A 17,709-nucleotide genomic window follows, 5' to 3' on the forward strand; every position below is an offset into this window, starting at 1 on the left:
TTTCAAAAAGTTTTAGAAAAATAAATCTCACTTGAACTTGTATTAATTATACAGCAGGGACGTAAAACTGCATACTCCCCCTACTGGAGAAATAAGGAACAGCAGGGGCGTAAAACTGCCGGGCGTAAAACTGCGTGGGGGCGCAAAACTGCATGCTCCAGGTCTGCAGACTCCCCATATAGACACCGCTGGTTCACTCACTATTTTTAAATTTACCGTTGATCACGTGATATGACGTCATGACGTGCGGCCCTTACTGACGTTACCAGAAAAATCTATCCAAGACGGCTACCCTCTCGAGCGACGTGGTATCAAGCATGAAGCAACTTGTAAGTAAACCAAAACACTTCAAAACTACTTTGCTTCTTGTAACATTGCAAGAGAATCATATTACACGTGATATTTGACTGCTAGACGAGGCTATTATTAATATATAAGTTTCACGCGCATCTTCACGGTGCCGCGCACATTTTTTAGGCGGCGAAAGCGCAATTACCATCAGTCCGCCTGCTAGTGACAGATAATATGGCGTGTACTGTTAAGGTCGTGGCAAGACAATATTGTTAACGTTAGTTAATAACTCTTTTCAGCAAGCGATAGTCCTTCTGTTTTTGAGTGTGTTGCTGCTGTTTGTGTTAAGCGCCCTGCTCTGGTAAGTTCAATGTGATGTTATTCCTAACGTTACATGCACCTAAGTGAGCTAACTAGTGGCTAAGGTTAGCTGTAACTTTTACTCAAACAAAGTTAAGGTCATGTACATAATAGTTACCAAATGAACTCTGCAAGTTTTTATTAAACCTTTACAAACGTCTTTTCATTATAGGTTGAAGTGGAAGAAGTGCAGTGAGCATCCCCCAAAACCAAGGTGACTGAAATGTTAATTTAGGCTGTAACCTATTTTTCACCATTTATTTTATTTTCTAATTCCATTTCTAATTCATTACCATATAAATCTAGCCTTACACTATCTCTTGAGCTAATATTTTTGAATAACAAGTTAACGTTAGCCACCCTCTAAAGTGGAACAACAAGGTTTCTGTGTTGTCAGACAAGTCATTTAAATGTTTATAAAGAGCGGAAGCAGACACATTCTATGTGATTTCATAATATCAAAGCATAAAGCAGATAATACCCCACCTGTATTTTGAAATCTGATAATATTGTTATTTGCACTCTTGTTCTAGATCAGTTATTTTAGGCAGTCAGCAGTGAATGCATGGACACTGAAGACTTTGATCGTTTTTTGCAAAGTGAGTTGTAATGGTATCTATAAAACCCAGTCGTTGCCAATTATTTTTGCTTTCCTTGAGTAAATCAATTAAACGTCTCTTAAAAATGTAATATCTTGCTGTCTGTTTTGTGTGCATGTGCAGCAGACCTACATTGTCACCAGAGATCAACTTTATCGGTAAGTTACATTAACACTTGGAATTTTGTATCATTAATTTGTAAAGAGGTTGATTGCATAATTTGACTGGTTTCATATTGATTGTTTTATCTGTGCCCACAGGACCAACTTACTCCAAATATTGAACAAGTCTGACCTTTCTATGATGAGTGATATCCCTAACTTGGCTGATGCATTTGCATTGTTGCTTGGGTTGATGTATGCATTGCATTTGGACTATAACACAAATGGTAAGTCTACAGACACAGCAGGACAAGACAAAGCAAGGCGGGAACAAGATAATTAGCACGGTGACTGGACACAAACATGGTATGGTATGACGAACCGGCACGGGACAGAGAATACAAGGGACTTTAGAAGGGAACACTAATGTGGGAAAATTACACTGTAACACAATGTTTTTTCATGAACAACATTATAACTGTACAACCTAATAATTATAATATAACTCACAGTAGTTTCTGTAGTTGACAGTGTGGATCCTTCAGAAGATTAGAGATCATCTTCACTCCTGAATCTCCTGGATTATTTCTGCTCAGATTGAGTCGTGTCAGATGTGAGGGGTTTGATCTCAGAGCTGAACTCAGAGCAACACAACCTTCAGATCCAATACTGCAGTCATACAGACTGAAGAGAGAGAAACAAGTACAGCAAATAATGTCATGAATGATAAAGAATTGGTTGTGACTGTTATGAGAAGTATCTAGAAATGTGATAAAAAAAGAGTCATATTTACAAATAAATATGACTAAAAAACTATTGATGTTGTTATTTCCCAGTGTAAGAGAGATGAAGTCATGTGCTTTTAATGAATTCAGTTCAATTTACATTAAACACACATGTTTAACTTTACTGGTTTAAAGATTTTCTTACTTTAGTGTCTTCAGTTTACAGTTTGTATTCTTCAGTCCATCAGAGAGCAGCTTCACTCCTGAATCCTTCAGATTATTGTCACTCAGGTTCAGTTCTGTCAGACTTGAGGAGTTTGATCTGAGAACTGACGCCAGTGATGAACAACTTTTCTCTGTCAGATTACAGCGACTCAAACTGAGAGAGAAATAACAAGTGTGTTAACCCCCAAAAACAAGTACAAATGGACCAAACACGTCATTGAAACTTTGTCCCTTTCTCTATTCAACATATATTCATAACTGACTGTTATGTCTGTGTGCTGTGTATATTTGTGAAAGGTTTATTCACTTACTGTATTAGTTCACTGGGTAAGGAGCGAGTGCAATTCTCTGTATGATTTTGCTCTTATTTTGGTTAGAGAGTTTAGGTTTTTTGGGGCGTCCCTGATTTTGAAGTATGTGGTTTTGACAACCAGATGCACTCAGACTTGATCAGTTTTGAAAAGAATGCGTCCCAGACCACCTCCTGAAGTGGTTTGGGTGATCGGATTTAAATCTCGAATGCATTTCGGAGGGCATTTACATCTGGTCTTTTCACGATCGGATAGATATCTGATGACAGAAAACGCATGAAGTGACCAGGTGTATATAGGCCCATTGTCATGGAATCGCTAGGCTCTCACCTCACTCCCTCATTATGCTCACAGTCACCAGAAACTCACTTCCAAGTCTTCCTTATCTTCCAAGCAGTTTACCTTAGGAGATCTTGACGTATGCTGTGTGGCGAGTCAGGCAGCACCCAATCAGCGTCGCCATGGTTACAGAGGAAATCAGCAGATCACCAGCACCTGTGGCCAATCTTCAGGGGAGATAAAAAGGAGAGAGCCACAAGGAAGGGTGAGCTACAACTCCACAACTTCCAAGACACTGATGCTTTGTCTCTCTCTCTCTCTCTCGTTTAAGGATTCGAGCCCCTGAAGATTGACGGGATTTTTATACCGACGGACATTTCCCTTACACGCATGAGCACCCACACACTTGGATTGTCTGCGCGGGAAACAAACCTCTTCACGGGACATTACGGAAAAACCCCAGTTCACTGAGAATCCACTTTCACCTGCATGTGTCTTTTGAAATAAATCACCCTCCGGGGATTGTTTTCACCAACAACTGTGCCAGTCTCGTGTCTTTACCCCACAAACTGGTAGAGAATGTGGGCAGAATTGACACAAGACAACCACCCCGGGAACTGGTAATAATTTTTCTTTCGTTTGTGCTCCTTTGTTTCGCTCTCTCTCCCAGCCGTTTTACTGACTTCCGGGTTTGCGGAAGATGGAAGAGATCGTACGACGCTTGACGGATTTGAACATCCACCAAAAGACCTTCAACGAACAAATAGCAGTTCGACAAGAGAGACTGGAGAAAGCTTTCACCCATATGGCGGAAACCGCCGCCGGCAGATCACCTCCCGCGGATTCTTGCGCCACCGCCCAACGCTGCCTTACTAAACTGGGAGAAGCAGATGACATCGAGGCTTTTCTCCACACGTTCGAGGTAACGGCAGCTCGGGAAGCCTGGGATAGAAGTGAGTGGGTCAAAATCCTGACGCCGTTTTTGACCGGGGAAGCTCAACGGGCCTATTTTTCCTTACCGGCTCCCTTAAATGAAATTATGACGCTTTGAAGGAAGAAATCCTTGTCCGTGTTGGTATTTCCCCAACCTCGGCAGCCCAACAGTTTTGGGAGTGGAAATTCCAGGAGACGGTGCCCCCTTGCGCCCAAACAGCCCAACTCACGCGCTTGGCACACCTCTGGCTTCTCCAGGGGAATCCCTCTAACTCACAGGTCGCTGAGAAGGTGGTAATTGACCGGTTGCTGCGTGCCCTTCCCAGACGGATGAGAGGTGCGGTGAGCATGCAGAATCCCGGAACGTATCGGGAGTTGGTGCAAGCGTTGGAGCTGGCAGAGGCCGCGGCAGCTCGGTATGTGGGAGAGAGAGTAACGGACCGACCCCGGAGGGTGACGACACCATGGCGGCACCCGGAGGGTACCTAGCGGACAGTAGACAGACCAGCGGCCCCCTCCCCTTGAGATGAGCTCACGCCGACAAAACCCGCCACCCCAGGACCTAGAGTGTGGTTGGCAGGATGTGTAGGACATCGGAACCCACCTCTCGGGGCACCGAAAAGGACGGTGTCTCTCGATGGAAGAAAAGTTACGGCAGTGTTGGACTCCGGAAGCTCCGTGACCATGGTCCAGACCTCGGTAGTTCAACCCAGGGGGAAGATGACTATCCCCATCACCTGTGTCCACGGAGATACCCGCAGTGTACCAGCCCGACGGGTTACCATAACGGCTGGACCTGGATCGTGGCCCCTGGAAGTCGGGATTTCAACCGGACCTGGCCGTCCCAGTGCTCCTTGGGAGAGATTGGCCGGGGTTCGAGCAGCTATTATCCCAAGCAGTACGTCCATTAAGGGAGGAGGGCCGCAACCGCCGTCCGCAGGGACCGACCATGACTCGACCAAGACGGACCGTGACGTTGGCCACCGAGGGTGAGTAGGAGAATGTGGTAAATGACCTGTTCTCCGATTTGTATCAACAGGTTGTCACAGGGGGGTCTTTCGGCCGTGAACAAAGGGAAGACGACCGGCTAAGAAACTGCTGGTCCCAGGTTCGAGTGGTCGACGGAGAAGTGCGCCAGAACCCACCCCAGCCGCTCCCCTATTTTGCGGTACAGAATGGTCTGCTCTACTGTGTCGCACAACGGAGGGGGGAGGAAAAATACCTACTTGTTGTACCTAAGTCCAAGGTTGACCCCTGTAGTAGAGTAGGCGGGGCGAGACCGTGGTTCGAGTCCGGTGAGTAATTGTGAATTAGCGCCAGCTGTGCGCACACCGGCCTCGAATCACGTAGGAGATGGGAGCATATAAAAGGAACGAGCGACCGGACCGTCGAAGAGAGAGGACCGGGCCCGAACTTATGTTATGTTTGTATTTATGGTCTTGTGTTTAGTATTTATGTTTTGTTCGCCGGCGGTCGTCCGTGAGGGGCCGCCGGCTGTTATATTACTTTATTAAATGTTTAAATGTTTGCCGGTTCCCGCCTCCTTCCTTCCATTGTATTGAGATTTGTTACAACCCCATCCTAGAGTTGGCACACACACACCCGCTAGCTGGAAATCTCGGACCGGCCAACACCGCTCAGAGGATTCGGGATCGTTTCCATTGGCCAGGCCTGGATGGAGACCTGAAACGGTTTTGCCAGAGTTGTCCAACTTGCCAGGTCACAGCGCCAAATAAACCTCCCCCCAGCCCGCTCGTGCCGTTACCCATCATAGAGGTACCCTTCGATCGGATTGGGATGGATCTGGTAGGCCCGTTGCGGAAATCATCCCGGGGGCATGAACACATACTGGTTATCGTGGATTATGCTACCCTGTACCCCGAAGCCGTACCCCTGAGGAAGGCCACAGCAAAAGCCATCGCCAAGGAGCTATTCCTTTTTTTAGATTAGATTAGATTAGATTCAACTTTATTGTCATTACACATATACAAGTACAGTGTAACAAAATGTAGTTTAGGTCTAACCAGAAGTGCAATTAGCAAGTGCAGATATACAGTGTGAATAAATACAGAATACAATATTAGGAAAATAATTTACGATGGGCATGTACTATGAAAATATGACAATCGGTATGTACTATGAAAAATATATACAGAAGGCTATCTACTGTGAACATTAGTGTACAGGAGGTTATGAGCAGATAACAATATAGACTATACAATAGTGCAAGTGACTTGAGTGTGCATTAGTTACAGACATTAGCTATTAAAGTTACAGTGCAGTAGATGAGTTAATGTGGTTATTAAAGGTACGGTGCAATACATGAGTAGATGCAGATATACAGTTACAGTGCAGTAGATGAGTTAGTGCAGTTATTGAAGCTATAGTGCAATAGATGAGTAGATGCAGTTAGTTATGCGATAGATGCAATAATGTAATAGATGAGTTACAGTGCAGTAGATGAGTTAATGCAGTTATTAAGGTTACAGTGCAGTAGATTAGTTAATGCAGTTATGAAAGTAGTCCATTAGTGCAAATGAGCATTCAGTGTAATATTCCTGGTGTGCAAGTGAGCAGTATAGAGTGCAAATGATGCTGTGTGTGTGTAAACAGTCCGGTAGAGCAGATACATGAAGTACTGGTGGGTACAGTTCAGTCATGCATGGCAGCCCTGTAGTGCAATGTAAACATTGTAATAGCAGCATTAAGATAAAGTTATGAGAGGTAGTGAAATCAGTGGGGGGCAGAGTTCAATAATGAAACAGCTCTGGGAAAAAAGCTGTTTCCAAGTCTGCTGGTTCTTGTCCGGAGGCACCTGAAGCGCCTACCGGAAGGCAGGAGAGTAAACAGTCTATGAGCGGGGTGAGAGGAGTCCTTGAGAATGCTGCGAGCTCGACGCAGACAGCGTTTCTTCTGGATATCCTCAATGGAAGGGAGTGTAGTTCCTGTGATGCGCTGGGCTGTTTTCACCACCCGCTGCAGTGCCTTGCGCTCAGCAACAGAACAGTTCCCGTACCATACTGTGACACAGTTGGTCAGGATGCTCTCTATCGTGCAGCGATAGAAGTTCACCAGGATAGTTGAAGACAGTTGGTTCTTCTTCAGTGTCCTCAGAAAGAAGAGACGCTGGTGAGCCTTCTTGACCAGGCATGAGGTGTTGGTGGTCCAGGACAGGTCCTCCGAAATGTGGGTCCCCAGGAACTTAAAACTGGAAACACGTTCAACAGCCGCCCCGTTAATGTGGATGGGGTCGTGTGTACCTCCTTTCGCCTTCCTGAAGTCCACGATGATCTCTATTGTCTTGGAGGTGTTAAGGAGCAGGTTGTTGTTTGAGCACCATGTGGCCAGGTGCCGTACCTCCTCCCTGTAAGCAGTCTCATCGTTGTTGGTGATGAGACCAATCACTGTTGTGTCGTCTGCAAACTTGATGAGGGAGTTAGATCCATTCACAGGCCTGCAGTCGAGTGTGAAAAGGGAGTACAGAAAGGGGCTCAGTACGCAGCCCTGTGGTACACCAGTGTTGAGGGTGGTTGTGGTGGAGCAGATGTTGCCTAACCTAACAAGCTGAGGCCTGTTTGTCAGGAAATCCATAATCCAGTTGCAGGTTGAATTGTTAATGCCTAGGTTTCCAAGTTTGATGATTAGCTTGGAGGGGATTACGGTATTGAATGCAGAGCTGACGTCTACAAACAGCATGCGTGCATAAGTGTCCTTATTGTCCAGATGTGTGAGCACGGAGTGCAGCGCCATGGACACTGCATCATCTGTGCTCCTATTGCTACGTTAGGCAAATTGGTATGGGTCCAGTGTGGATGGTAAAGAGTCTTTTAGGTGTGACAGGACCAGCCGCTCAAAGCACTTCATAACAATGGGTGTGAGTGCTACAGGGCGGTAGTCGTTCAGGCATGTTGGGCTGGAATGTTTTGGAATGGGCACAATGGAGGTGGATTTGAAACATGCTGGAACCACTGCTTGGGCGAGGGACAGGTTGAAGATGTCCGTGAAGACCCCAGCGAGCTGCTGGGGAACATGCCCTGAGTACGCGACCAGGGATGCCATCAGGGCCAGCAGCCTTGCGCGCGTTTATCCGGGTAGGAATTCCATGGGAGATCCTGACGGACCAGGGAACTCCGTTTATGTCCCGGCTGATGGCGGACCTCTGCCGCCTCCTGAAGGTAAAGCAGCTCCGGACGTCCGTATATCACCCCCAGACAGACGGGCTGGTTGAACGTTTCAACCAAACACTGAAGAGGATGCTTCGCCGGGTGGTGGCAGAGGACAGGCACGATTGGGATCTGATGCTACCCTACGTGCTCTTTGGCATTCGTGAGGTGCCCCAGGCATCCACGGGCTTCACCCCGTTCGAGCTTCTGTTCGGGAGACAACCCTGTGGTCTGCTGGATGTGGCCCGGGAGGCCTGGGAACAACGACCAGCGCCCCACCGTAGTGTCATAGAGCACGTACAGCAAATGAGGAGCCGGATCGACCGAGTTATGCCCCTGGTAAGGGAGCATCTGGCCGAAGCCCAACGCTCCCAGAGTCGCCTGTATGACCGCTCTACACAACCCAGGATATTCGTGCCGGGAGATCGGGTGTTAATGCTCACTCCGTCGGCAACCTCCAAATTTTTGGCAGCATGGAAGGGACCATACACAGTGACCGAAAGAGTGGGCCTGGTTAATTACTACGTCCGGCAGCCGGGACGACGGAAGGTGGCCCAGTTGTACCATGTGAACCTGTTAAAGAAGTGGGTGGCCCGCCCGGCTCAGATGGCCGCCTTCGCAGAAAAGGAGGACCCCGTGGTACAAATGGGAGAACAGCTCTCCCCTACGCAGAAGTCCGAACTTACATCCCTGGTCCGTCAGTTTCAGGATGTGTTCCAGGGAAAACCAGGACGTACGAAAGTTATTCAACACGAGATCCGTAACCCCCCCGGAGTCGTGGTTCGGCAACGACCCTATCGGGTCTCAGAGGCTCGCCGACTGGCCATTGAGGAAGAGATCAGTTGGATGAAGGAACTCCAGGTCATCGAGCCATCGCAGCCCATGGTCCAGCCCCATCGTCATAGTTCCAAAACCGGACGGCCCTCTCCTATTCTGCAATTACTTTCAGAGATTGAACGAGGTATCAACGTTTGACGGATACCCCATGCACCGGGTAGACGAGCTCTTGGACCGCCTTGGAAAAGCTTGTTTTATTTCAACTTTGGATCTTACTAAAGGGTACTGGCAAGTTCCACTGTCGCGGAAGGACAGAGAGAAGACGGCCTTCAGTACACTTTCGGGTCACTGGCAATACCGTGTCCTCCCATTTGGGCTTCATGGAGCACCAGCGACATTCCAAAGAATGATGGACATCATTCTCCGACCCCACCAAGAATACGCAGCTGCATACATCGATGTGGTAGTTCACTCCACAAGTTGGGAGGACCATCTCGATCGGTGCTGTCAGAGTTAAGGCGAGCGGGGCTGGCCGCGAATCCCAGGAAGTGCCATCTGTACTACCGGTACTACACGCCCCGGATTTCGACTGCCCCTTCATCCTCCAGACCGACGCGTCGGATACCGGACTGGGGGCAGTTCTCTCACAAATCAAGGACGGAGAGGAGCACCTGGTGGTGTTCATCAGCAGGAAACTGTCCCCAGCAGAGACCCGCTACGCTGCAGTAGAGAAAGAGGCCCTGGCCATCAAATGGGCAGTCCTGGAGCTCAGGTACTACCTCCTGGGTCGGAGCTTCTCCTTGGTCACCGACCACGCTCCGTCACAGTGGATGTCCAAGGCTAAGGAAACCAATGCCCGGGTAACCAGGTGGTTCCTTGCGCTCCAGGACTTCCATTTTTATGGTGGAACATCGGGCCGGGGTCTCTCACGGCAACGCGGACGGTCTGTCGAGGATGTGGTCAGGTTGGACCACCCGGTCAAGGTCACTACCCCCCTCTCCTCCAAGGACAACTAAGGTACCAAGGAAAAAGATTCTTCTCTCCAGGTCGACGCTTGGGGGGGGGGTGTGGCGAGTCAGGCAGCACCCAATCAGCGTCGCCATGGTTACAGAGGAAATCAGCAGATCACCAGCACCTGTGGCCAATCTTCAGGGGTGATAAAAAGGAGAGAGCCACTAGGAAGAGTGAGCTACAACTCCACAACTTCCAAGACACTGATGCTTTGTCTCTCTCTCTCTTGTTTAAGGATTCGAGCCCCTGAATATTGGCGGGATTTTTATACCAACGGACATTTCCCTTACAAGCACGAGCACCCACACACTTGAATTGCCTACGCGGGAAACAAACCTCTTCACAGGACATTACGGAAAAACCCCAGTTCACTGAGAATCCACTTTCACCTGCACGTGTCTTTTGAAATAAATCACCCTCCGGGGATTGTTTTCACCAACAACTGTGCCAGTCTCGTGTCTTTACTCCACAGCTGTTATGTTTATAAAGTAATCATGCAGATCGTAGACATTACCCTGCTGAAATTAGTGTTTTAACTGGGGCTGTAAAATGATTAACCGCAATTAAGCTCATCCAGAATAAAAGTTTATAAAAAACAAAAAATGTATAAATGTATATGAAAATGTATAAATACAAAAACATACACATAAATTAAATACAGTATATATATTTGTTTTTGATTAATTATATTTACCAAGAATTTAAATTACATAAACATTTATAAATGTTTATATGTTTCTAAAATATATCCATGTATGTGTATGTGTTTATGAACAGTCGCCAGACATATATTGTATAAACACAAACTTTATTCTGGATGTGCTTTATCACGATTATTCATTTGACAACCCTATTTTTAACTAAAGGAAACGTAAACAAGATAAGATTTTTAGCTACGTAAAAATGGCTGTTCAATTTACAGTGTACATATTTATAATATCTATATTTATGTAAAGCAATTATCATTTAAGGACTTATATCTAAAATTGCAGTGCATTTTAACAAACTGATGAATATGATGCAAATATGATCAACAGCCACTCCAATTAATGAGAAAATTGTCTTCAAAATAAGAAATCTACATTTACGTTTACATTTAGTCATTTGGCAGACGCTTTTATCCAAAACGACTTACATTGCACTTATTACAGGGACAATCCCCCTGGAGCAACATGGAGTAAAGTGTCTTGCTCAAGGACACACTGGTGGTGGCTGCTGGGATCGAACCAGCAACCTTTTGATTTACTAGTTCAGTGGTTAAACCCACTAGACCACCATAATGATGACCATAATGACAGTTTTCAGTGCTCTAGTATTTTGTGCAACAGCAATGTCTTCAGAAACGTGATGTAAAGGTCAAATCGAATTGGATGGCCCGTTTCTACGCTAGGTGAATGAAAATAATTTACACACTGGTTGAAAAAAAACTAACATTTGTTCACCTGCGATGTGAAAGCTTTCCTAGTAATTCTGTTTTAATTCTGGCACGACACTTGTGACGCACAAACCACCTCATTCTGTTCTCATTGTCTCATGACACATTTAAGATGATTTATTACGAATAATGTTACTGTCCAATCGCCACCACCTCTACACACTGTGTGTTCATAAACTAATCTTTTACCGTTTAGTGTTGAGATAAAAATGCAGTTAAATGACTCACTCAGCTGTTCTGGATGCTTTGATCACTGGCAGAAGCCTCAGAAGACATTCATCTGATCGATCATATTTCCTCAGATTAAACTCATCCAGCTTCTCTTCTGAGTTCAGTAACACAAACACCAGAGCCGACCACTGAGCAGGAGAGAGACGGACTCCAGTAAGACTAGACCCATGTCTTCTGTTCACATATGTTTGTACTTCCTGCACTAGAGAATGATCATTGAGTTCATTCAGACAGTGAAACAGATTGATGGATTTCTCTGGAGAGAGATTCTCTCTGATCTTCATCTTAATGTACTCGACTATTTCCTGTTTACTGTCAGAGCTTCTTCCTGTCTGTGTCATCAGATCTCGTAAGATTGTCTGACTGGACTCCAGTGAAAGACCCAGAAGAAATCTGAGGTAAAGATCCAGGTGTCCGTTCTCACTCTGTAAGGCCTTGTCACTTCACTCTTCAGTAAATCACTCATATTTGATCTCAATCTGCTGAAGAGTCCTGATGTTTGCTGAAGAAGTGACAGAAACACAAATAAAGCAGCGAGAAACTCCTGAACGCTCAGATGCACAAAGCTGAACACCTTCCCCAGGTTCAGTCCAAACTCCTCTCTGAAGATCTGAGTACAAACTCCTGAGTACACTGATGCTACTCTGACATCAATGTCACACTCTCTCAGATCCTCCTCATAGAAGATCAGGTTCCCTTTCTCCAGCTGTTGAAAAGCCAGTTTTCCCAGTGACTCAAGACTCTTTCTAGCCTGCTGAAGATCTACCTCACATTTCCCATCATACTTCTGACTCTTCAGTTTGATCTGAAACATCAGGAAGTGTGTGAACATTTGAGTGAGAGTCTTGGGGATCTGTGCTTGACTCTCTGCTTCACTCAACATTCTATGGAGAACAGTGGCTGAAATCCAGCAGAAGACTGGGATGTGACACATGATGTACAGACTTCTGGATGATTTCATGTGTGAGATGATTCTGTTGGCCAGACTCTCATCATTGATTCTCTTCCTGAAATACTCGTCCTTCTGAGGGTCATTGAATCCTCGTACATCTGTGATCAGATCAACACACTCAGGAGGAATCTGATTGGCTGCTGCTGGTCGAGAGGTGATCCAGATCAGAGCAGAAGGAAGCAGATTCCCCTTGATGAGGTTTGTCAGCAGCACATCCACTGACGCTGATTCTCTGACATCAAACAAACTCGGATTCTTTGAGAAATCTAGAGGAAGACGACACTCATCCAGACCATCAAAGATAAACACAACTTTATAATCATCAAAGTCTGTTGATCTCAGTTCTTTTGTATCCGTGAAGAACTGATGAAGAAGATCCATCAGACTGATATTTTTCTCTTTGATCAGATTCAGTTCTCTGAAAGAAGTGGAAATATCAAGTGAAGATCTTGATTTGTTTTTTCTTCAGCCCAGTCCAGAATGAACTTCTGCACAGAGACTGTTTTTCCAATTCCAGCGACTCCTTTAGTCAGCACACTTCTGATGGGTTTGTTTTGTTCAGGTGAGACTTTAAAGATGTCATTACATTTGATTTGTGTTTCTTGTGTCTCTGATCTTCTGGATGCTGTCTCAATCTGTCTCACCTCATGTTCATTATTGATGTCTTCACTGCCTCCCTCTGTGATGTACAGCTCTGTGTAGATCTCATTCACAAGTGTTGAGCTTCCTTGAGCTGAGATTCCTTCATTCATTCTCTGGAATTTCTCTTTTAGTCTGGATTTGTGTTTCTTCAGGCAAGGAGCAAGTTCTATTGTGTAAAGACGAGACACCAACTGTTAATCTAAAGTTTGAACTCATTTCAATACACATGACATTCTCTCACATCATGTTTCACAAAACTTTAAAACTGAGTTTAAAATCCTTAGATGTGAAATTAAAATCATCAGATTATAATTATTGTAATTATTAGCCTTTTTGAAGTTGTTTCTACAGAATAACAAAGTAAAACAAAAAAAATCTGTCTTAATTTTTCACTCATGTTGTTCAAAAGCTGAATATGACTCTTTCTTCTGTGGAACACATAGTGATACATTTTGAGAAATGTCTTCACAGTTCTGCAAAATATCTTCATTTGTGTTTTGCAGAAGAAAGGATGTTACAGGTTTTAATGATTTTATTTTTGAGTTTGCTTAACTGTCACGGAAAGTGTGAGAGAACCCAAGCGCAGGCAGCGGTAGTACACGAAACAAGACTTTTATTTATAACAAAACAAAGAACCGCGATGGGGTAAAAACACAGACAGGACTAAAATGACTAAACTGAAAATAAACACTTCCCACGTGGGGGATAAAACAATAGCAAAGCTTAAACTAGGACTTACTGTAAAAACAGTAACCAGACTTAAATAATATACACGACGCAATGTACTAACAGGGTAACAGGTAGACACGGCAATGTAATCCATCAGGGTAGGGAAAGGTAGTCCAAACAAGGTAGGGTAATCCAATAGGGTACGTACAATGCAACAAATCAAACAGGCAAGTTAGACTAGACTTGGCAAAAACAGAGTACGAACAAGCACAGGACAAATGCAAATGTAAAGTTCAGGAACTGAAGACATTTCATTTAGAACAGAAGATTTTTAAGTTCTGTCGTCAAGTACCCAGTTAACAATTTTTTTTTTAAGAACATTCATTAGACATTTCTAATGTTTAAAAGGGTTATGAACTTTTAAAACTTCCAGTTTATTTTAAGATTTTTGTTTTGTTATGTTAATGTCAAATGAACATTCATAATAAAAACTTTATATGTAAAAGAATTGCAGTACAAAAGACTATCACCTTATTATAAACCAGTTTATAATAAATATTATACTTTAATTCTGTCATCGATGTACAAAAGTCACAGTGGTGACACTTTAGATTACAACCCGCAAAGAAATGCGTAAGTAAACTGAATTTACGGTGTAAGTTTTGGTAACTGTAGTGTACCTATGTGTTGTATAAAGGAACAATATTTTAAGCTCGGGTAATAATGGGGTAGCAACCAGATATGCAATCTGAAAAGACTTGCATAAGTAAAGCTAAATTTACAGTGTAAGTTTAGGTAATTATAGTGTACCTATATTTGTAGGTGTAAGGGAACAATACTTTAAGTATGGGTGATACAGGGGTAGCAACCAATTCCTCTTCTTATTTCAAAACATATCGCAATTGCTATAGGAGTGTATAGGCTAAAAGTTTTTTAGTCCTTGTCCCCCAATACATTACCACAAGCAAGGATTTTAGTAAAAATAGTCTAGAATACTCATGGTTCCTATAAATTTAAGGATCAAACATCACACAGCCATAACGTCAGTATTCCATACAAACCTGATGGATTAATAAATGTCTGAAGTAAAGCACCAGTACTTTAAACTTTATTAAAGCATATCGCCTCCGACCAACTGTCACCAGTGCATGCATAAGAGGCATCGTGTAAAGCGTGTTCAAACTGCGATGAGAATCTGACATGAGAAATGCCATCCTTTATTCCTCTCACAACAACAACAAAAGCACAAGTAATTGGTCAAACCCTGGATAATTACAAATCTTTCATAATGACTTTTGCAAAACTACTGTAGGAGCACATTTTCTAATATTACTTGGTATACTTGACCTGCTATGCTTAACAATGTATCGTTTTGAGGGAAAATGCCTACCTTTGTGTAATAATAAATAGGAATTGCTCCCGATCTCCTCCCTGAGAGATGCGAGACCGGTGCAACGCACAGCTGACACTCTTTATCATTAGCGTCACCAGCCTGGTGTCGTACCCTCACGGCTCTCGTCCTGCCTCGCTCGTTACATTCCTTTTCTAGCTTGCTGATCCTCATGGCCTCATTCACAGTTCGACTCCTTTATGCAGATTCCTTTATCCTCTTTATTCAACAAAGCGTTTTCTCTGTTATTCACCAGATTATATGCTCCATCTCCTCCCGAACTTTGATAATAAAACATAATTTTAAAGTCACTGAAAAGTTTGTTCCCCTGCTATTTATCTGATCTTGTTAATGTGAATAGGTCGACTAGATGTTTGCGATCCTCAAAGAGTATTAAACTAATTTACCGAAGAACTAGAAAAAAGGCGATCGTGTGTTTGCAGTGGGCGGTCCTAGATTAGGGAACAATCTTTCTTTATCTGTGCGATCTGCCTCTGTCCAGGATTTCAAACCCAAATTTTTAATTCATTATATTTTTAGATTTTGGTTTTACGCAGTATGTTTTATTTTTATTTTGACGCAGTATGTCCAAAATATAGTCATACGTCTCCCACTCATACTATATAGAACGTACTGTTTTAACAGCAGATAGGTAGGAACTTATTCAAATTCAGTACGTACTGTCACAGTATGAGATTTCGGACGCGGCAACTGCATCTGTTCGTCTGAAGGTAAAGTGATGTAATAGTCACATGACTGAGAGCTCTTACTGGTCTGTAGTTTGTTAGCGAGGTCTGTCTGCTTCATCTTCTTCAGGACGTTCAGGGTGATCTTCAGAAACATCTCTCTGACTCTGATCTGATCTTCATCATCCTCCACTTCTCTCTCAGAGCATGATGGGTAATCTGAACTCAGTAGACTTTTAAAGATCTTCAGCTCTTTCTTCATCAGAGAGATGAGTTTTTGCTCAACCTCCTGAAATCATTGTTCAAACACACAGTGTTTACTTATTAGTGCAGACAATATTCTCAAGCAAAATGTCAGCTGTGTTCACAGACACAAACACACACACGTCTGGTTTATTATCTCCGTGGGGACAGTACATAGGCATAATGATTTTTATACTGTACAAACTTTATATTTTATCCCCTAAACCTAAAGATCATAAAAAACTTTGAGCATTTTTAGATTTTCTAAAATTATTGTTCTGTAGGATTTGTAAGCTTTTATACCCATGGGGACCTCCATTTTGGTGACAAGTTTGGAGTTGACAGGTACATTTTTTATATTTTTAAACCCCACACAGACACACCGACACACACACTTAAACAAGCCTACCTTGAAAATATTATTGATTTGCTTCCCTTTAATAGCCTTTGATTCGTCTGTCGTGGAACTGTAATTTAACAACATTATACATTAATACACGACAGTATAAACACATGGATAACTGTATTTGTCAGTTTGGCTCAAAGAATACAGACTGATGAAATGATTTATTCCTCTAAATCATCACACTATCCTCACCTCACATCTGTATCCTCACAGTCTCCTGAACTGAAGTTAACTGGAAGATCTTTAGATCGATCACTCTTCATAGACACACAGCTGGGTTTAGGAGATTCTCCACGAGTCAAACTAAAACATTAGCAAATTGAGATTGATTCATCTGTAGTGTTACTGTAATTTAACAATACATTAAAACCTAAAACATCGCAGTAAAAGTCAGTTTGGCTCAAAGAATACAGACTGATGAATTGATTTATTCCTCTAAATCATCACACTATCCTTACCTCACATCTGTATCCTCACAGTCTCCTGAACTAAAGTTAACTGGAAGATCTTTAGATCGATCACTCTTCATAGACACACAGCTGGGTTTAGGAGATTCTCCACGAGTCAAACTAAAACAACAACAATAATAATGTGAAAGCCCAACTCCTTATTGTTTATAAATGTACTATTGATCACTATTAAATTATTTTTGTTTATTACAAATTAACATCGAAGTAACTGAAATGTAAAAAAGTAACTAATAAGAATTTATGTTAATTGTTGCTTAAATCTATTTTATATAACTCTCTCACCTGTTCATTGTGTTTGTGTCACTTTCTCCAGAGAGACTCTTTCTGGAGCTCATGACAGCAGATCAAATGTTGATTTTATACCGGAAGAGAAACTGAACACACACACAAAAGTATTTGTTTGTGATGATGTTGTTGTTTTAGTGTCTGGAGTTTCTTGTACGCTGAGGAAACATTAACGTTATTTCAAATACAGCTGTATAAAATATTCACAACTATTATTGGATGTTTTGTTGCTGCCGATAGTTTGAAAGGTTTATTAATGTTGTGAGTTTTGTTCGTGAGAGTGAAATTTGATGTCAGTGTTTCGCAGCAGACAGTTCAGTTCTCACCTGTGTAGAGCTGCTGAGCTTTAATTCCGCCTAGAAAATCATTCAGAAATCTTCTTTTGTGTACTTTTTATGGTTATATTTTTCGATAAATTTCCTCTCACGTACTTTTCCACGTATTCGCAAAATGGAGTCTAATAGTTTCACTTTAACCTGTCACCTGAAGCAATGGAAATAAATCACGCGAAGAAGCGACAGTTCG

At 43.2% G+C, this 17,709-nt stretch overlaps 1 protein-coding gene and 1 long non-coding RNA gene across 2 annotated transcripts in view; one reads left to right on the forward strand and one right to left on the reverse strand.

The window, feature by feature from the left end:
* LOC130417972 (NACHT, LRR and PYD domains-containing protein 12-like) overlaps nucleotides 1–17,640 on the reverse strand; it is a 33,376-nt gene extending 15,736 nt beyond the window's left edge. Inside the window, 11 exon segments of the mRNA XM_056743858.1 lie at nucleotides 1,862–2,035; nucleotides 2,282–2,455; nucleotides 11,439–11,880; nucleotides 11,883–12,830; nucleotides 12,833–13,201; nucleotides 15,865–16,069; nucleotides 16,433–16,490; nucleotides 16,622–16,732; nucleotides 16,888–16,998; nucleotides 17,182–17,342; nucleotides 17,511–17,640. Coding sequence (XP_056599836.1) covers nucleotides 1,862–2,035; nucleotides 2,282–2,455; nucleotides 11,439–11,880; nucleotides 11,883–12,830; nucleotides 12,833–13,201; nucleotides 15,865–16,069; nucleotides 16,433–16,490; nucleotides 16,622–16,732; nucleotides 16,888–16,998; nucleotides 17,182–17,234 — 2,645 coding nt within the window. The 5' untranslated portion in view covers nucleotides 17,235–17,342; nucleotides 17,511–17,640.
* LOC130418057 (uncharacterized) lies at nucleotides 106–1,851 on the forward strand. Its single transcript, XR_008906265.1, has 5 exons — nucleotides 106–329; nucleotides 824–865; nucleotides 1,185–1,250; nucleotides 1,374–1,408; nucleotides 1,511–1,851. It is a non-coding gene; the product is annotated as an uncharacterized LOC130418057 (long non-coding RNA).
* Nucleotides 17,641–17,709: the final 69 nt, after the last annotated feature.

This window comes from Triplophysa dalaica, chromosome 3 (assembly GCF_015846415.1).
Source record: "Triplophysa dalaica isolate WHDGS20190420 chromosome 3, ASM1584641v1, whole genome shotgun sequence".
NCBI lineage: Eukaryota > Metazoa > Chordata > Actinopteri > Cypriniformes > Nemacheilidae > Triplophysa > Triplophysa dalaica.